General features: G+C 40.4%; 1 protein-coding gene across 3 annotated transcripts in view; it reads right to left on the reverse strand.

Moving 5' to 3' along the window:
- ARNT2 (aryl hydrocarbon receptor nuclear translocator 2) overlaps positions 1 to 21,870 on the reverse strand; it is a 99,913-nt gene that overhangs the window by 12,780 nt on the left and 65,263 nt on the right. For all 3 annotated transcript variants that reach the window (XM_014944657.1, XM_014944655.1, XM_014944656.1), the window contains 6 exons: positions 16,100 to 16,176; positions 13,849 to 13,983; positions 12,889 to 12,963; positions 8,660 to 8,811; positions 2,218 to 2,290; positions 1,938 to 2,061 (listed from right to left, as the gene is read on the reverse strand). In XM_014944657.1, coding sequence (XP_014800143.1) covers positions 1,938 to 2,061; positions 2,218 to 2,290; positions 8,660 to 8,811; positions 12,889 to 12,963; positions 13,849 to 13,983; positions 16,100 to 16,176 — 636 coding nt within the window. The remainder of the gene's footprint in view (positions 1 to 1,937; positions 2,062 to 2,217; positions 2,291 to 8,659; positions 8,812 to 12,888; positions 12,964 to 13,848; positions 13,984 to 16,099; positions 16,177 to 21,870) is intronic.

Consider the following 21,870-nt stretch of genomic DNA (forward strand, 5'->3'; position numbering starts at 1 on the left):
GCTCTTTGGCCTCTGAATCTGGCCCACATCTCTCCCAGCCGTACTCCTGCTCAGAGCTTTACACACAACTTCTCTGCTCTCACCTTCAATACTGCACTGAAAACCTATTTTGTTTTGGTGGTTTACCTGCATCCTTAAGACCTGTTTCTCTCTAAATCCCATCACTTTACTGGTCAATGATATGCCCTTCTGCTGGTAGGACCAGTGTTTCTGCCTGTAGAATGTAGATGGCTGTAAGAACCGTATCATCCTGTGCCTCAAGGCACTTGCTTCTTCTCTTCACTTTTGTTTTTCAGTTTTGTGTGGCCACTGCATGCAATTATGGCAACGATCTCCCTCTGTCAAACCTGTATTTTTACAGAATGTAGCAGAGAACAAGATCGGGTGTCAACATAATGCAAATGTCCTGCAGGCAGCACGCAGGTTTGTCAATATTGGTTTTGGACAGCATATCCCATCTCTAACTGTGAACCGTCTCTTTTTATCATTCAGAAAAGACCTTGATCACAGCTCCCATGAGAAATTCAGATAGGGAGAATGTCCCAAAAAAAGCACAGCCTGTAAATTGATAAGAATGAAAAGAGAAATGGCATTTCCAAGAACATAACCTCCTAGCTCCCTCACAGCTTGCTAGACCCTTAACCCTAACCCCTCCCCACAAACAGTTGAGAGCTGCCTGAAAAGGAGCCAATAAGGCAGCCAAAAAGCAAGATGTTTTTGCCTGGAAAAACACATTCTGGTGTTTCAGGCTGGAGTCTTGCTACCTTCTAATGGACCCCTTTTATGGCCCCAGCTGTTGACTTCACTGTTAGAGTAGACAGACAAGGCTGAAGAGGAATAACAGAGAAGTCCCAGCAACAGGAGGACAGAGTATCAAGTCTATCCTGCACTTACAGTGCCTTCTCCATTTGAAAAGGCCAAGCCAGACATAAGAAACCAACACAGTGAGGTCATCTCCCAACACCCCTGGAGTCAAACCCTGTGGGTTGTTTCCTTCATGCACTGCGTGACGCTTGCACATTGATTTATTTAAAACAAATGTAAAAACTTCTCTTTTTCTGTGAGGACAGTTAAGAACAATAAACAATTAATGAGTTCTTCCACAAGCACTGGAATTAATGAGCCTGGTTACCTACAGATATATTTTGGATGACCGTTTCAGCTGCCAGCCTTCTCAATGACTTCTGTCTACTAGGGCAACAGGCAGCACAGGCTGGGGCTAGTTTGAGTCAGTTACGTCTGTCCAGCTGACAAGTTGGCTGCTACCTCTTGGAACATGGAGGGGATATCCTTTGGTGAGGGCACCCAGTAAGGACTCATTGTCCTTGCAGTAATTTTCACAAAATAAAGAAGAATGTACTATTACTGAGACTCCTATCACTCTTAGAAGAACTTGCCAAAAAGCAATGACTCATAGACAGGTAACTGGAGGTGACTCAACTGACCAGAAAACAAGTATCCTACTGGACTTCAAGGCAGCATACGCCTCTGAAAGCATCAATGCACAAGCTGGTGATTTGATAAAAAATTGCAGGCCTATCTTAAGACTTCATAGCAACTTTTTTAATCCATGTCTCTTTAGAGAGATGAACTCACATCTGCTGTTTAAAAAAGAAAATACTTACTTGGAAAAGGCAAGTTGTGCTCAGTATATTTAGTATCTACGAACACTGCCTAAGGTGAAATGAAATGAGAATCAAAAATAGGCAGCTCTGGTGACACAAAAGCTGTCCTACCCTTCTTGATTTTACTCCTCATCATCTTTAGGGGAAATATCAACTCAAGGCAAATCCTAGGAAATGTCCTGAAGATTGACGTTGCTTGGAAATTTCTCCGCCACGCTGTAGTTTCACTTGCTTCTCTTGAAGCTGTGCTCCACATCATGTAACCAAGCTTAACACAGTATTAAAAATTAAACATCAGAGACATTAACTTACAAGCAGTTATTCCAGCAAACATCTCAGCAAATCTAGGATCTCTCTCCTGGGAGAAGATAGCATCAGGTTTTTCCACAGACTTTCCACCCTCATGAACGTTAGCTGGTATACTTGGAACAGGCACCTGTCGAGATACACAGAGGAAGGTAATTCCTCCATCACATTTGACGAAAAAGAATTCAGGGACAGCCACAATGTATTCTTAAATTTGCTGAAATCTGCCATTGCACTGCATTTTAAAAGATCACAGGCACATAAATAAAAACTTGAGAAATTTCACCTGAGATAAGTCATAGGATGACAGCCCATCTCTTTGATGTACTTCAAGTTCTGCTTGCTGCTGCTGAAGTTGCCTGCAAAGGAGACAAAATAACTTCGTTACAAAACTCAATTAAGATACAAAAAGTATCAGGCATGGTCTCCTATTTTGTACTCTGAAGGAAACGTCTCTCAGATGATTTAGTAAACCCTTTCCTGTGAGGTCCTACAGCTTTCTTGTTGAGAAAGCTTGTGCCACAGGAACGTAACAGGGCACACGTAGAGTTTTGCTGTAATAGCATAGAAATGCATGTGGGTAAGTAATGGAAGACAGAATACAACCTCTCAGGATCCCAGTCCAGATTCTTTTCAATTTTTGAAAGCTTTTAAGTCAGTGAGTGTCCAGAAATAAATTGCTTGTGCTACCATATAAAATCAAGACATTACATAAAATCAATTTGTGTTGACAAATGCTACAGAAAACACAAGTGTCCTTTTCATGCTAATCAGAAATGAACAAAAAATACCTGTTGTCTAAATGAGATAAAAATCACTGGAAATAATAGCTTTAATCCAGTTATATGAAATTAGGAAAAATTAAATGTGCAGCAGCAGCAATAGAAAAATACTTCAAAATAAACTGCCAGAGCCAATAAACGTTAGGGGCCGTATGCCAGAATGAAGAACTTTAGTGTTGAACACCCTGCAAATCCTTGAAATGCACTTGATTTGCATTCAGTGTCAGGTGCTGTTACTTAACTATGACAATGAGCCAATATCAACAGATAAAATCATTGGAAGTCATGAGAATTAACTGAAAGGTTAATGCAGGGATGGTACACTAGTGGTGGTAAATCAGCAATATTCATATTCTACATTGCCCATTTATAAAAATGTATAGATCTTTTATAGTTGTAATATATCTAGCACAGTGATCTTCTGAAACCATCTCTTCACTTGCTTTTTTTTAATTTTGAGAGGACAAAAATTCAAAGCTCCAAATTTAAAAAAAAAAAAACACCAGACAGTTATATTAATTGTTGCTATCAGGAAAGAACATATAAACCCTCACAAATTATGCTAAATCTCAAAGATTAGCATAAATTTGGAGTTGGACTGACAAGAAAGTAAGTTTGATACCTTATAGTGGTCACAATTTCTATATGCTTCTGGCCTCTATCTGAAGGAAAAGTCATCTAACGGACAGGAATTACACACCATGCAAGGTTTACCCCAGAGAGACACTATAACGTGACAGGTGGTAATAGATGAGATTTTGGAAAATAGCAAAATCATGGATTTGAAACTCTGGAAAACGAGGACACATTTTTGGCCACAGGCTTGAATTTTAGATTTTTATCCAAAACTTCCTTTAAATTTTGAACTGGATAGACTCCAACGTCAAGGAACAAAGAGACAAACTTGCAAAGTCAAGTGACAAATTAGGCACAAGCTGATGGGAACGTGAGGGACCACTCAAACAAGCAACTGACGTAAGTAACAGACTTTTCCATCCCTTGATGCTTTTCCAGAATATACTTTGCTCAGACACCAGTTACTAGGCTCCATGGCAAAATGGACAAAAATATCTGTGACCTGCAACAAATAGAAGACTGGAGCAGATGGCCAAAAGCCTAGTGCTAGCCTGATGGTGCAAGAACACATAATACATAGAATCACTTTTGAGCTATGAGTAACATGCAAAAAAAGTCAGTCCTTCAGGTCACTAGAGAGCCATGGATTTTCCACATTATTTTAGCCAACAGAAAATTCCTAAAGATTACCTCCGGAATGCAAGAAATTCTTTGTTCACAAGCACAAAATGCATACTTTCCCAACAGAACTATGGGAGGTAATTTAATCACAGCAAATCTATGGGGAAGTTTTTCTAAATACCACCCTGTGGACAATAAACACCCATTAAATCCTGTTGTTAACGTGAAAGCTAATTACACTGTTTCATTTGTTTTTATTACCAACGACTCGGTGCGTGTGTCAATAAACAGCACATTAGGTCTCTTCTGTTCCGTATAAAGTATGTTTTCTTGATTTAGCCATATACACACAAATGAGCCAAATAAAACAGCGTTCTTACTAGTTATTTGTTTTGTAGGCACTTCTCTAACTTAGTGCTCCTTCACCCTTCTTTATCTTTCATCTCTAATACTCATTAAGCTGCAGCACAATATAAACACCACATTGTGTTAACAGCACTGAACTTTGGGAACAACCTCCCAAATCCATTTCCTATAAAAACCAAATGCGTGTCTTCACCGAACTCTGTGCAAGCCATGCTGCGCTTAATTAAGACTGAAAAGCAAAGCCAGGTTAGCATCTTCTGCTGTTGTTCACTGCTACCGTATAAATAGTTCTAGTGGTGCTTGAAACCTGGAAGAATCTGTGCAGCACTTCACGGACCAGCCAAGCAGGGAGAGCTGAGCATGGCCGTGGTGGTTGCTGCAGTCCCTGCCATCTAACCAGCCTCTTGACCGAAGAGTCAACACATGCAGGTCCCATCAGTCATCCAATTGCTAGATCATTTTTGTAGTGATGATACAGAACAAGGGATTATTATCACTTTGGGCAAAACTGCCTTCTGACTTTGAAACCCAAACCCAAAATATCCCCATTTTCAATTGCAGTTTCACAGCTTCAAGGAATTAATGAAAGAGAATTTTCCTGGCCCTACAGGCCACCCAAGACAGTGAGTAAGGTATTGCCTGGGTCAACTGCAGGAACTCCCGGCTCACCCACAGGTTTGGTGTGAAACTGGGAAAGCCCCTGGCTTGCACAAGGAATGGTTCAGTGAATCTAAAGGTTTCGACAGTTTATTCAAGTTTACTTCAGTAGATATATCTGGAGGAAAAGGGAAGATTCTGTGAAAGCTCCTTTGACCCTGGAGAGGATTTCAGCTGAACTAATCTCTCTCTATGAACACTGAAGTCACCTGCTCCTTTTCCAGGCATCACAGGAACCAAAAAAAAAAGATCTGAACTTTAAGATTAAGTGTCTATGGTGGGAGAGAAGGAATACTACTGTATCCCTACCTAGCTATTTTTATGTAATACAGGCACACGCGCTTCCTGTGCCTGGTTTGGACAAAAAGGGAGTAATAAAAGACTTGGGGCTGCTGCTATAAAATCCTCTTTCAGAAACTCTCAGAATCTCCCTCTTTTAGCCTACAGCTTCGATTCATCCCTGTGAGAAGGTCTGTCTATAACTGGCCTTGAGGGATCAGCTAGCCCATAGATGGCATGGAGATCATGAGAAAGTAAGTCTTGAGCACCAATATCATTGGCTGGAATTTTATCAGAAAAACTGATCTCTTTAGTATTTTGGCCCACGAAAATCTGAAACAGAAAGTATCTCTGCCACAAGTGCAGGCTGATTCACCCAGCTCACTCCGAGCCAAAAAGTCTTGAGACTCAGGACAACTGTAGAATTCATAAATGCACACAGTGCGACATGGGACTCTGGGGCTTACAAAAATGAAACATCAGAATTTCCATAAATGTCAGGAAAATATCTTTCTTCTGTATATATATAAAGACATTTATATAGTTTGATCTATCACCATGAAAGATTATTTTATTCAAACGCCACTCTATGTGAATGTTAAATAAACGTTGATCACAACTATTATTTCTTTTTGGAAATCAAACAGTCCCAACTACACAGGAAAATGTGGTGAAACAGGAGGCTCTTCTTTTCAGCCGAACACAGCACAAATGCTAAACGTTAAATGCTTCATTTCTCCAGGAAGTTTCTCTTGGATGACTACACCCAAGTGAAACTGCGAGAAGTTTTCTTTTCTTTTTTTGCAAGGAACTAAGTGAACATTTGAACCTAATGTTTCGTTATCCTTCCGCACCAAAAGTTTGGAAAGTTGACTGTTTGAAGCTCCAAAGGCGTATCTTTATTAAAAAAAAAAAAAAAAAAAAAAAAAAAAAAAACAAAAAAAAACAAAAAAGAAAAAAAACACTGTTTGAAGCTCCAAAGGCGTATCTTTATTAAAAAAAAAAAAAAAAGAAAAAGAAACAAAACAAAACAAACCAACAAGGAAAAAAACCATCTATTAATCCCTCCACAACTGGAACCACCACCGCCCTCTACAGTCTTTTGGGAAAACGTTTTTCATGGACCAACTCGAGAGCTATTCCATTAACAGACACACAAAGACGTACTGTGGCTTTAAAGTATCCTAAGTCAAAAACAGATTAAAACCTATATCTTTTGGCTTTACAATTTTATGCTGAATTTTTAGCCACCTCAAACCTGTATTTTATGAAGCTGGCTGGGTTATCACAGTGATAGACAAATTGAAATTTGTCTCTGTGCAGAACCACCTACCACCGCGCGGTGGAAGGCAGCCCTGCTTGGTCTCCATCTGAAGAGCAGTGCTGGACCCAGAGCACCTGATCCTTCCACCAACACCTAAGGATGGTCATGCACACCGGGGTCGGTGCTGAACAACCAGCCCCAGCAGGAGCTGACCCAGGAGGCGGAAATCAACAGTTACCGTGACGTACAACTCCCCTAGGCATCTAGGAAATCAGAAGTCAAAACATGACCCCAAATGTGCAAAAAAATAAATCCAGAAACAGGCAGGATACATTACAGTAAGCCCTCTTTGGAAATCTGTCTGAGAAGTGGGAGAGAACAGAGGGGAAAACAGAAAACAGTTTGAATAATACATTCTTTCTACTATTCAAAAGCAGATGTATAATGGGCTGTATCTTGCCATAAGACTAAAACGTTTTCAACATGACAGAAAGAGGGAACATCCTCTGTCAAAGTAGCAGCAGGCAACTTCCATATTAGGTCAACATTTCTGGGTTGTTATTCAAACCTAGCAAGAGAGATATAACAAGAGGCAGAAGCTGGCACAGTCCTATTCATGACAGTAAGGGCTGCGATGCCAAGCTGGACAGTATAGTGGAAGCTCAGAAAAAAACCACATTCCCAGAGTCAACACAACATAAGTCTACAGCCCCACTTTTTGATCTGTGGACTCTTAGGAACAAAGCACGATTAAGAGCCAGCCTGGGACAGATTTCAGAAGTCCCTTTTTGTTTGGCAGGCCTGGGTTTATGTATACAAATTATTTGGAAAAGAAATATGGGACAGCAGAAATGTGGAAATATCTATTTTGATGCACAGTGAAGACAGGGAGATATTTAGCTGTCTGCTTTCAATGCACATTTGCTTGTTTTCAATGAGCTTAACTATTCAGTTGTTTAAGCCCAACTTTTTGGATATGCAGAAAAAACTGAGCAAAACAATGATGCTGGGTTTCAAGTAAGAGAAAGCTCTTCTAGCTTTCTCTTCTTCTAGCTGGGCTCTTCTAGCCCAGTTCTGTGTCACGTCCAAAGGAGCATGTCAAGGAACACCCAGAGACACTGACTAGCTTTCTGAGTTCAAATGCCAAAGCACCAGGGGTCTGGTTTTGCAAGTGGAGCTCTCAGCATGCATCTCCACCAGGAGACTGCTCATTCAGCATTTCCATTGTACAGTCTAACAGGTTGAGATCTTAACACCAATAATTTCCTCTGAGCTAAAAGCTTGGCAAAAAATGTTTGGTTAGACCAGAAGCAGATTTCATCTGAGAAGTAAATTAAGTTTATATTGGAAAGAAGAAATAAGCCCCCCACCCCATGCTATAAAGCAATAGCTTTATCAAGGCCAGCCTAACTTCTGCAGTTACTGGCTCAGAACTCAGGAGGCTCCAAAAACTTCTCTGCTCAGGTACACAGTGATGAACCTCCACTGTACTCCTAGGGTGACTTCCTCCTAAGAGGTCCAATGAGAGATTTATGAAAATATTGATTCAAAGACAGGATGATTTAATTCCCCTCTTACAATAAGGGGTTGGATCTGTCCCCATACTTGGGGATATTCCCCCAGATCTTAACCGAGTACCAGGAACCCTTCTTGCTCAAGCTTCCTAGGAAATCATTTTGCCAGCTTTCACATTCTGTAAAAGCAGACACAGCATGAGAAGATGTCCAGGACTACAGAATGGTATGATCACAATGAAGAAGAGGCAGGAATCTTGCATACTTGTGTGATACTTGCTAACGTGGACATGGAATTTTCTCTTTGGCTTAGGAATCAGGCTAATCTTCCCCCAATATCAGGACAGCTGGTCTGTTGTTGGAAGCTCTGTGCTAGTTTAAGGCAGCCTGGACTGAGATCAATGGGCTTGTCTAATGACATAACAGATAAGTGACGTTTCTCCCCCAGTGCTGCCAGGCCCTGGAAGCATCACAGGATAATGACACAGAGAAACAGCTACACTGTGAGATGTCATGATGCAGAAAAACCCTGTTGCATACTGTACCGTTATAGAGAAACAAATGTATCTAGAAACAGGCTACTGAAAAATCAGGATGTGCTCTACAGCAAAAAAGCAATGCTTAAATTCTTTCAAAACCACATACGTGAGCATCTGGAACAGCACATACTTTACATTAGTGTTGGTGCAGATGATGTATTCAATCTCATCAGAATAAGGATTCTGAAACGTGAAGCTGCTGGTTCTGATCAGCATCCATTCCCGGTTTTTGGTACGAAAACGATACATCACAGACAGGACTTGACCCTTCAGTTTCACAACCTGCAAAACCATTTGGAAAGGTTAACAAAAGGAGATCGCTACTTGTCATGCAAATGAATAGTAAACAGCAGTAACTGGAGTGTTTTAAACCTGAATTAGAGAAAGCTACAGACACAGCACAGAGATTCCTAATTTAAAGAGAATAGGCACAATCTGATTTGTGTTTGTAGCCATTTCCTTAAGAATGAAAACCTCACACTTTGTTGCATAAAATGCCATTTTCCAGCTTGCACATGAGAAGAATATAGATTCAGGACAACAAACAGGTTGTGCTGTTATCCCAACAGGGAAGCTTTAACAAGGTTTTAATATGGAACACTTATCGAGAAATTTGCAGAAACCAAACTGAGGATCTTGTATATGTTTATTCATAAACCATAAACCAAACATTGCAGCTGAAATAAAAGCCCACAAGAAAAGATATTTTGAGGTTGACTGCCTGCTTTTCTGCTTGGATACCTAGCTACACAATTCATATATGTGACATACCACATCACACCACCAGCATCAAAATTTAGGATAATACTTAAGAAAGTATAAGAAAGAATACTTTTTTTTAGAAAACATATATGGTGGTTTTGTTTTTCCCTCCAAACACATTATAAGACCATCTACAATGGCAAAGTGCTTCTGGCTTTCAAAACAAGAAAGAGTGAGCCAGTCTTTGAGTGTAGAGAACAGCAGTAAGCCACTGTCTGTTTAAATAGTATTAATGAAAATAGAAAGAAAATTATTTTCTTGGATGGCCTATTTGTTTATGCTAAGAATTCAGATGTCTGGCAACACTTAGTTCAAATTCTGGTTTTGGCAGCTGAAGTTTTGTTGAAGGCAACAGCTGGGCATTGAGTGAGAAGTCCAAAGCAGCCAGCTAAAGAAGTATGCTCAAAACAGCACATGCAGCACTGGCACTGCATTTTATGTGTTATCTAACAATCTTGGTTTAAGTTACAAGACAACTTACATGGTTTCAAGCCATTCAGCTGGCACTTACCTGGGCAATCTGTGTTTATTTTTTTATTGTTTTTCCACCAAGCTATCTCAGGGGTGCCTCAGAGAAGAAAAGGGAAGGTCTACAGCAAATAAATGCCACATCTTGTTGTGGATTCTTAATCCTTAATCCACTGGAATTTAATTTTAATTAGCTATCTGCAGCCTGTATTCTCTAAAAGTAGAAAACCCAGTATTTACCCTCTGGCTTTACTGACAAGCAACTGGATTAGGAAAAAATGGTCCAATGCTGTTTTTTTCAAATGTCTGTAATTCAAATTGATCAACTGGATACAGAATTAAATGGAAAGAATGCAAACAGAAGACATAAGAAGATTTAGCAATGCCCAGGAAAGTTCAAAATAATACTGAAGTAAATGCCTTTTCTTTTTTAAATGCTTTTGTAGTTTGAGTTCAGTGAGTGACATTCTTTTATCAGCAATTTTCTACTACCACACCCAGGGTAAAAAAAACAGAGCTTGTGTAAAAGTGTCCAATCTGAATAGCATCCTACTGGATATCAAATAGCTGTATTCTGGATTCTTTGATACTAAAGTCTATTTGTTGATCTTGGCCTTGAGACTATCTTATTCTGGACTGATTTTCCCACCCTGATGAATGAATTTATCTTCCCAAGGAAGTAAAAGCTTTGAGATGGATACTGGCAACTGACCAAAAACTGCAAAACCCTCTCTCTCTCCCTCCTCTGTTATGCACCAACCTGGTTCTGATACTGTCAGCAAATTAGAAATGCCAAGTTTTCAGAGGGCTTTAGAAAAAAAAAAAAAAAAGAGCTTATTGGAAATCACAGTTACCTTTTTAATGAAGAGATTTCTATGGCCAAATTAACAATAATAAAACAAACTGCAGTGATCTATCGTCCTGCAGTCTGAATTAAGCAAACACTAATTCTGTAATAATATATAAAGCATGGAGATCACTGGTGGGAAAGCAGTGCACACAAACAAGATAGTACAAAAAATTTCAAAGCTTACATTCTTTGGAAATAAAAACCACCTGGTGCATAGCTTAACTGTTTACTTCAGTCTTTTATTGCATGATTGAAATAACAGCCCCAATCACACTGCTACTGTACTGAATGAAAATATACCCAAAAAGGAATTGCCTACTAAAGAAACAGCACAATATTTTCATAGATTGGGCACAGGTCGAGCGAACAGGACCTTTAACTTCTAATCTGCATTTTTTTTCCTGCTGCCTTTTTATATGACCTTAAGCAAATCATATAGGTCCCCGATCCAGCCAATCATTTATGCACATGCCTAATAGTGAGTAGTGACAGTGAAGTCCCCAGAACTGAGTTCAGGGACACCCTGGCAGCATCCCGCGGCCTCACTCAGTGAGCAGAGTGAGGACCAAGTCATTAACTTGAACGTTTGTTAGTCAGCCCTTCTCAGCCCCAGGCCATCACTTCAGAGAAGGATGTCTGATGTGTCATTATCCAGCAGCTCTCTGTCATTGTCTCTTGGATAAATTAGCAGAATCAATCACTTGGGCATTAGTGAAAAACAGCATATGTGTTCTCGTTGCTTTTCTTGCACCACTGATGCCGTCAGGCCGGAGTTTGGGGAGCTGAACCAGCGGAAAGCTAGTCCCATGCAGAAGCAATTAGTCCCTTAGCTAGCCTATCTGGCAAGTCCATCTGTGCTAGCATCGGGACAGCAGGGAGGGTGGAGAGGGGGCCAGGGAGGAGAGAAGAGAGGGAGTAGGACCCGACTCCTGGTGACAGCTACCCATCAGGGAGGCTCAGCTGCAGCATCACACCCCCAACCACAGTGGGCCACAGAAGATGACTGGGTGGGGTGACTTATTTCCAGCACCTCACTCTCACAGGCTGCTGCCTGTGAATCAACATCTTGAGTTTAAAAGGTCTTCAGCTGCTGTTTGAATTCAGTCCCTTCAAGGGATGTGAGGCGGATGTGGAGTGCTCACAGCCTTCTCTGCTAGCTCAGCAGCAGGGTTGGTAGTTTTCACTTGAGGGAGGAGGTGGTAAGAAATAGTTCACGAGTACTGATATCTTCCACTATCTCAAATACTTCTAGAGACCACAACCTGAGTTTCACAACCCATTCTATGGACACAGAACAGCATTTAGTTGTTTTCACCAGAGAGAGGCTTTTCAAGCTCCATTTCTGCATGCCATGCCTCAACAAATAATTGGCTAGACAAATTATTTTAGAAGTCACTTCATATCCATGTTTCACAGCTGAAAATACATCTCAGCATCCAAGTTAAGATGGATCAACAAAGCTTGGTTGGGCTCTAGGCTGTTGTCAAAAAATCTGTCAGAAAACCTGGAACCACTTAGAGGATCTGAACCTCAGTAATGGGTTAAACACACTACACTGCACTGTCTTGGGCAGCAGGGAAGGCGCTGAAAAGACCAGCAAGAAGCAGAAGGATTGGGGAAAGCACTCCTACTGTATGTCCCACATCAATCTGAAACAATAAGCTCTACAATGGAATAAATGTCTTTGATATAGCTGATGTAAACATGGCCCATTGCAAAAATGAATCCAGATCAGTAACTCTTTCCATATGTTGTATTTCTTTTGTTACTTCTGTCTGCATTTCAATTCCTAACAGGGAGAAGGGCCAAATTCTCTATTGATGTAAATTGGTGTAACTTCATTGAAGTATGAAGCATGTCATCTGTGCTAGCAGGGAATTTAGGTCATAAACAATCCAGCATTACAGCAGGGTGTAACTACTTTCAAATCTACAGCCCATCTTGGAAGGTAAATATTTTGGTTACCATTTAACACAGTGGGATCTATAAAGGCATCTCCAAACCAGCTCAAACCCTGCAGTGAACGCTCATTTATTTTTTTGTATAAAGAAAAGAAAATGTATAACTAGGTGACTTATTTCTGAAAACACAGCAGATGCTGCAGTTTAAACAACCATTTGTGCAGCTCAACTGATTAGTAACTGATCAACAAATTGTTTTGTATCTTGCCACTCCTGCATAATAGAAAAAGTACCTTGAAATGAAAAATAAAAGCTACTTCTCTGAACAAAATAATAACAAAAAAATAAACAAATGGAAGAAAGAGCAGGATGCAGCACCTGTTGGAAACTCTCCCTCAAATGGCTTTGATCTTCAGGATGGCAGAATTCTAAAATATCTTTCCCCAGAAGATCCTAGAAGAAAACATAAAGTCGTGTGAAAGACCTGGACCACAACGCAAATTCACACACAGATCTGCAAGTAATCCTTGCAAATGCTAGATCTACTGCCCTTAATGGGACTACTCAGTTAATCGGGGATGAATCATACAAAAAAAGGTTTGTAGGCACCACATCCCACATTATATTGATACTGTTGCAAAGATATATGTATTTACAACAAATTTTAAGGTGATTTTTTTTTAATACGCATGAAATGCTGTCTTGAAGAGACTGACGACCTGTACTACAGCTCATTTAATGGCAACAATTTTTGCAATAATGGTTACTGTAAAGACACCCAAAATCAAAATAAATGGGAAAATGTGATGAGCAAGAAATAATTTTTGCCTGTAAATTGCAACTGCTGAGAGTTATCTGAGGGAGACTTGTGGCAGTCAGTTCATCTATTATTCTGCTCAGTTCTGTGACCAGCCTCCTGTTCAGAGGAGCAGATGTGAGCCTAAAGGAAAATAGATGCTATAAATGATGTTTGCTTACTGTTCAATAGATTGGCAGAAGTACAGATCTACAGGACTAAGGCTCTCTCCAAGCACCATTAACTTTCTATCATAGAAATGTCTTCAATGGAACATCGTGCAAGGCTTAAAGCACAAGGTTTATATTCTGGCTGTTGGAATTCTAATTGGATCTAAAAGGTATAAAAAGATATCCCACATAACAAAAGGGAAAACTATACATTTTAGAGAGGCGTGGACAGTATAGAAAAAACGAACTGCATTTAGAGCATGACATATGAATGGCCAGCTACAAATATTTCATGTTTTGCTGCTTTTAATGTGGAAACAGAGTTTTCTTCATTAGCTCTAATCAATCTCTGCGTTTACATGACTCACTGACCTGGGGCTGGTAACCGATGACGCTGATGCACCTTGGGTCGACAAAGGTGATGACTCCATCAGAATTGTGCCTAGACAAGAACTCAGTTGGGACTGACATGCCGTTCATGTCCATGCACACGGGAGAGCTGGTTACCTAGGACCAATGAAGTTCACAGCATTTAGTCCACGGAACAGTCACCTTAAGTCAAAGTTGGTTACACAGCTAAAGAATAAAATCTGTTGGCAGACTGCTAACTACTGAAGGAAGTCATAAATAAAACAACAGCATGAATAAATGACACAGAACGGCCTTTGGTCTAGTTTGCAGTGCAAATATCTCACCCCATGGCACATATTTAGGCTTAACAGCACAGCAGGAAAACAAATACACCAGAAGTTCCCAACAAGGAGGGTTATAGTAATGATATAACTACGGCTGGATTCATCTCACTCTGTGGGACCATATAAAAGTTTGGCATCTTGGTTCCTACCCTTGTCAACCAAGAATGAAAGACTTTCAGAGGACAATTCAACCCACCCATTTTAGGACGGGAAGATCAATCTCTCTCTGAGGATAACTCACTATCTGTAGACATATCCAATAGGACTAGCTGAGAGTAACCTTCAGCTTTCAGGCAAGGATCATCTGAGTACAGCCAAAGAACATGAACAAAGTGCTCTAGAGGTTGAGGCAGCTGATGATACTGGTCCAGTAATGCTCCTCAAAGCTCATCAGAGAGAATGATGCATTTCCGGCCCTTTGCCTGAAAGCTGTGCAATCAGGCCACTTTGCATCCGTTCCTTCCTACTGGGGCTACAAATGAGACCATTGTTTTTCTTACAACTTTCAGAGCCATCTCTGTTTAGAAGGTTAACAGGTTCTCAATGAAAAAGGAGCAAAATCTCATTTGTTGCTGTCTTGAAGCGGATTAGCCAGTTAACTGTATGCAAGATTTTGATTTGCTGTTACAGAGCATCGTTTAGCATTTGGGCACCTTGACTTTGTGATTAAACCCATCCCCAGAGCCTCCTCTTGCCCTCCCTCACATACTCTGTTGTTTCTTCTAACACAACAGATGTTTTGACACTCCACATGTTACTAATGGGATTTTCTTGGAAATCATCTTTCTTTGGCAGCTGTAACACATGAATCCCCGTAACTTCCTTCTCTCCACCAGCAGAATATATTACCCTTGATTATAAAAGGATGATTAATCTAAAAAGCATCACGCAATACTTCTGTAGCTCTGCCATCACAATGGAGACGCATTCGGCAGAAGTGCTAACACTTGGAGTAACGTGCAGGCTGTTCACCTCAAATAAGATGGGTTTGGCACCTGTGCTCTAATGAAAGAGTGATTCTACCTTGTACGAAGGAGAGATGCCATCCTAGCAGATGGCAATGAGTGTGAGCCAACGGGGGATCATGCAGGAGGCTCAAACGCATTCACCCATGGCAGAATTCCCAGGCCAGGAAGATAAAAATCAGCCTCCCTGCTGTGATGAAGGAGATTCACCGCGACTGGTCTATGTCCTGCTCAGTGCTCTCATCAGCAATGGACAAAGGAAGAAAATGTAATACATCAATTGCAACCGTCTGGACAGAAAGGGAAGCAAAATTTTATTCTGGCAGTTCCCATGGCTGACATCGCATCTGAATGCACACTACAATACACTCGGAGAATAAAGCTGTTATTTGTGAAGTGCCTCCTGACTGCCTTATCTTTACCTTTTTCTGAATAACTCCTGCAATCACAGTTTTTCAAGTAGTTGATCAAGTAGAGAGAAAGAACAAATGAAAGAATAGCAGGGAGCACGTCACTGGCTTTGGGAGCCACTTTAACCTACCACCTGCAGCACCTGTGCTCCCATATTTCTCACAGTCCAGAATCCCCCAGCCCTATGCACCCTAGGGAATAGCAGGTCTGTATGTGCTCATGCTCCAGGAGCATCTTTGCCACTGTTGTTGGGTTAAATACATGTACGCACCAAAAATCATATTTTCATTTTGCTCTGTTGACACATTTTGAACAAGTCCTGCTCACGGCAGGGTGGCTGGAACTAGATGACCTTTAAGGTCCTTTCCAGTCCACACCATTCTATGATCCTATAAATCACGGCCTGCACACAGACATCAAGGCGCTTTGTAATTTGGAGGCATGTTAAAAGTTACAGTCTAGTACCAGAACTTTGTGCAAATCCTTTACAGCTAAAGCACAAGACTGATTATGCTCTCAGAAGTAGTTTATAGTAGGAAAGACTGGCATTACCTGAAGCCTTCCTATTGCCACGAGGCAATATTTACTACCCTGTCCCACATCAGCGTCCTCTTCTGGTATAGTCATTCCTAGAGTAAAAGATAACAAATACTGTTATAATTAGGAAATTTGGATGAGCAGAAATACTGCTAGCCTGGTTCTATACTACTCTAGATGCTCTAAATCACACAAAATAACCTTATTGTCTTCTCTAAGAGTCAGGCATTATCTCTGCATTCAGATTGGGTGGTCTTTGTTAGTGGTGTTTGATCCTGCATACCTCCCGTGCATATACAGTACCCGTGGCAGCAATTTTGGCTGCCAAAGACAAAGAAAATACAAAAATTCCATTATACACCGAGATGGAAAGTAACATTTCCATGAGTACTGCTCTGCAGCATGCTACTGGAACGATATAGTCACTTAGTAGGGTCAGTGAACGCACGCCATGTTCAGTTTTCTTGGGAATAATATATTATAATGAGCCTTAAAAACAAGGTACAGCCTAGATTACTCAGTAACTTCCTGCTCACATTTAACAGCTGGTTCTACTTTTTTTTTTTTAATAATGGACTAAATCTGGGTCGTTACGTTGAAAGACTGAAAAAATGCGGATGCTTTGCTAACGGCGCTTGTTTCAGTTGTGTAACGGGAGTAACTATTATAAACACAGGAATAATTTCAAAACATACATGTGTACTGTTTTCCATCTCAGTGTTTCACAAATAGGAAGGTTCAGATTAGCTCTGTTTACTTGCTAGTTGGCTATGCCTTTGGTTAAGGCTATTTCCCAACTCCAGTATTCAGATACCAATTTCCTATGAAGCACGTGATAAGAACGTCTTCCAAGAGTGACACTGCTGACTTATTTTAAGTGATTCGTAAACTCTTTCACAAGGCTTTTCAAGGAATTCAGTCAAAACAGGCAATGAATCATTTAAGAGGCACTTTAAAGCATTAATGAATTTAATTGCAAAGCAGCTACGAATTCTGAAACAATAGCCACTTTATTCTCAAAATTTATAATTCCCAATGTAAGTCAATCTTTGAACCGTGGCGAGGATGACAACACACCGCTTTCTCAAATGATGCTTCTGAAAAATGACCATAAATGCTGTTGAATGAACTGAAATAGTCTCTGAAGGAAGTATTTTGTATCAAAATAATTCCGCCTTATCTGATGATCAGTTTCTAAACATCACTTCACAGGTACTTTTCTGTTCTCATTCAGCTATGTAATAAAAAAACCTATACAAAATATGAAAGAAGATCCCATATTTTTCTATAATCTATTTAAGTGTTATCATCGTCTCAACATTTAATTACAATGGAATTCACAATTTCAGGGGCCCAACTTGATTTGCAGCCCCCTACAGATAACTAGGACTTTACCAGAGGATCTCAAGAGCTTTAACAAAGGAGGAGCATTATTGTCCCTTCCAACGAGTGGGAAACTGAGGTGCAGCAAGAATATCTCTGTCCCACACAAGAGCTGGGCAGAAACCCTTTGCTTCCATACCACGCTCTTTCTATCTGGAGATACAAATTTGTCTCCAAATAAGTCCTTAGCTTCTAAATCTAGGTGATATCCCTCACCAAAAGCCAGGATACTCCTTTGAAACTTCTTCTTAGAAGCTGTATGAGAAGATTAAGGTGGCAGTATGCAACCATAATGATTGATTTTAAGAAATCAATAATTAAACATATAAGTTAAAAATAACATCGGGTGGAATTAACACAAGTTATTTTTCAATTAATCTTTATGTTGTGCTTCTGATAAAGGTCCCTTTGTGGGTTACTAGGGACCCAAACTTTCATTTGACATCCTTCCCATGATTTACATCCTTGAAATGAAAGGAACCTGCATTTATCCTCCCTGCGAGACTGTTGTGCCCTGCCTGCAGTTTATCAGTTTATCCTTCAAGCACTTAAATTACAAATCCTTGTTTTGCTATTTCACGCATCACTTTTCCAGTCTCTTTTCTGCTACACACCAGGCAAACCACAAACAAGATCCCAAACACAAATAAGTCCCATGCTCTGAGGCACCAGCGTACCACAGAGAGCATAAACCACTGACATGAAACTACACTTCAGAGATTCATATTACAGAAGGATTTTGTTTTCCTTCCTTGCTGTGTTTACACACAGTTATTTCTTCAATATAAGACTTGGTAATTAGCTAACGACAGCTCCAAGAGGCAAAGGAACTGAATTTGGCTGCCTCTTGAGAAGAGAGGGAAAATTATCCCAAAACAGCCAGCAGACATATCTACCCAAAATTGTGTCCACTTAAGAAAGAATTTTGGCTGACACGTGGCTGCTATCCGCTCACATACATGGGTGCAGGGAAGGTTGAGCTCCCAAAACTAAACCTAGATTCCTCCACATGAACAATTTGAATTTTAAATGGGTTGAAAACGGTTAACTGAAAATTGTGTGCAGTTTGCAGGGGATGAGAAGTGGAATCCAGCAGTTTCACCTGACAAAGCGGGGACTGGAGGTGTCAACCAAGAGGAGGAACAATTAAATGATGCAGCAGTTTAGGAAGGAGCACGAGGATGCTGACTGCAGGGAAAGAAAGGCAGCAGGTCCTAAAACAACCACAGGAGGAAAGAAAGCACCGCAGCAACTGCAGAGTTGACCTAACACTTTGGCTGGAAGATGGCAGCAAGGACTGCATCCCTGCGGGAGATGGATGAGGAGTCTCTCGCTCCTCAGTCCCAAACTCATCAACCTACAAATTCAACTGCCAGAAAGAGTAAACCTTTTAAACCTGGTGCCTGAAGCAGTCACGCCTGCATTCAGGCAGCTCGGTACAGGTGGTCCAATTTCAAAGATGGTGAGTGGTTCTAGGTCTTACCACCTTCTTGGATCAGGCTTTCTTGGTGGATGCCTGATACTTCTGACAATTAGGCCACTTAAACACAAGGGCCTAAGTGCTGTTTTAAGGAAATAATTCTAGCCATTCTAGTTGGATAACCTTAACAAAAAGGTCCCTTTAAAAATGGAGTTTTCCATTTGAGAGGGACAAATTTAAAGTATTTTCCCTTGACTTCAAAAGTTTTGTTAATCGTTTCCTTAGCAGCACAGTGTATTGCTAAGGACAGCAGAGATACTCAGCTGGATGGCTTCCACTGCGCATAATCTTTTTTCTGCAGCTTTCAACAACGCTTTCCTTTTTAGGAACTTGGTCCATGCTTGCTACTGCCCAAATAAACTCAAAGCAACATAAACAATCTCCAAAATTAAACCTAGCTAAGAAACACCATTTCTGCTGTCACTCTGTTGGCAAGGGAGGGTGTTGTTCTAAATTTTCACCTTTTTTTTTTTTTTCCTGGCAGGATGCATTACATTTGGTCTGTATAAGACACTGAAAAATGTATTAGTTGGGTCATCCCACAAGACATCCTGTGAATAAAAAACAAACTGCCTGGAATTGATCAATACATGACCCAGTGAATTGCTAATCCTTCCCCAAAAGCATCTAGAGTAAAAATATGCCAAAATGATTGTCTGTTCATCTACAGTGTAGGTGCTATTACTGATAGCATTCCATAGAGGGAAAATATTTTCTTTATTCTTTTGCTGATAGTTACAACGATTCAGTTTTGGGCATGCTTATATATGAGGATGCATTCCTAGATGAGATACACTTTTGCTTTAGCATCCTTCCGATTGAACGTACTACAACATGGACAGGTAAATAAGGATACATGCACTGCACTTAACACTGGTTTATCTGGCTCTTAACATAATGTAATATTGCTCTTTAATATCACTAAGTACCATCAGTATCTCCAAAAAAAGTTGCACAAGCCTTGAGGAACGCAGCCATGAAACTGATCTTTAGCGGACACCAACAAAATAAACATACATTAGTTATTCACATTCTTTATGTGCAACCCTGTGAAGGGCTTTATTTCTCAACACCAAATAGATGCTCCTCTTGAATAATAAATAAAGTGCTATGCTTGTTCAAGTTAATATCAACAATTTGCAAAGCTAAGCCTGCAACTGAGCATCACGCATAGAATGCTGTGCCGTTAGAAGTTATATTTAATTTCCAAGTGTCCTTGATGCCAGAAAACAGTTTCCCACATGGGCAATGGCATGTGTTTGTGTGGACATAAGGAACTTTTTAGTTTTCCCAATAAGCTTCCAGTTGGCTCTAACAACAGAACAGCTTCATTTTATGCCTTCTTGCTCTATCCTTCTGCCCCCTATTTTCTGTGAGACACAGAGCAGTGTTAGCGGATTTGTGGTTTTACTTCACTGCACTCAAAAATAAATTATTTATGAGTGTTTAGAAGGACATAATTTCAGTGGTCGCTAGGAATCCCCTTTTGATGCCTATGTCCATCAGAACTGTGACTGATAGTTGCATGTCTGTGCGTGAAACTGCACCGTGTGACTTTATCTCCCATACACAGCGATGGAAAAAGGCTGTGGATGTTTACAGCACATCAAGGAAAAATCTTGTGAAAAATCCTAACAAAAACTAATTTTTTTTTTTTTTTAAAAAAAACAACTTAAAAATGACAGCATTGCAAAGAATATTCAAGCAACTATTTTGTTTTGTATTGGAGGAGGGAGTACTTTGTACAAACGTCCAGATTCTGGCCAAAACTTTAAAATAACCTAACAGCTTTGGCATGCTGTGGTTAAGACGTTACCGTAACTCTGACTTGGAGGACTAAAATGTTTCTTTTTTAAGATAAAAAAAAACTAAGGAGAAAAAATAGATTTCAACATTGCTTGAATTTGACATTATTCTGGGACTTTTTATTTGAAGTTTTCAAAATAAGTATCTATCTAAGCCTTTTCTTCACTATGTGTTTTTCTGCAGGTCCTGGCTTTGATTTACAGAAAACTAGCAACTTCCTGACAAACTGTATATTCTCTCTCCACCAAATATTTTCCATCAATTGTTACGGCATGAAAAAAAAAAAAAAACTATTAGGAAAATACGATATGGACCACATAAGATTCATTTCCTTCCAGGAATGAGATGCTCAGAGGGGAAAAAAAAAATAGAAGAAAAGCAAATGCTTGCTTAAGTTAAAAACTGAACTATCAGAAGGTCAGCATCTCTCAGTTTTGTGAGTGGTTATGAACCTGAAGCATTGTCTAGGCTAAGGATCACAAGCTGCTTCACTGGAAACAGAGGGACAAAGGCTGGAATTGGTGCTCAGTCAGCTCCAAACAAGGGGTTTTTCTACCTCATTCAAAATAGCCAACACCACACTGTCATTATTTAATCTAACATACACTCCACGTAAGAAATGAACAATGTAACTGGTTGGAATGTTGATCTAGAAGAGATGTTGATCTGACTCCTTTTTCTTTGACTTCCACTCAAAGTTTACCCTGATGCAGAGAGTCCACTTGAGTCCAACGTATAACTTATGGGTGCATAAGCATGTGTGTACCATACGGTGGGTTTTGCACTTGAGCTTAGTTTCACCCTTCTCTTGCAGGCACAATGGAGGAAAATGAACGGATGGTGAACAAACCCAGCCTGAATGGACCCACTCCTTAAGGCAGCTCTGTCATTTCTCTTTGGTTCACTCACCCTGAGGCAAACACAGTGTGTTAAGGAAGAGCCAGAGAGCTCAGTGTCCAGAGGAAGGCAGGGAGAGCACAGGCGGCAGCGCTCCTGTCTTTGTGTGGAGACACGGGAGAGGCAGGTGCTGCCCATGGGTCCTGCATCCTCCGAGCTCAGTCCTGTGCAGAGGACCAGGCACGATGCTCCCTGCATTTTCTCTCCAGTTTCTCAGTGA

Source organism: Calidris pugnax, unplaced genomic scaffold, assembly GCF_001431845.1.
Source record: "Calidris pugnax isolate Ruff unplaced genomic scaffold, ASM143184v1 scaffold70, whole genome shotgun sequence".
In the NCBI taxonomy this organism is placed as follows: domain Eukaryota; kingdom Metazoa; phylum Chordata; class Aves; order Charadriiformes; family Scolopacidae; genus Calidris; species Calidris pugnax.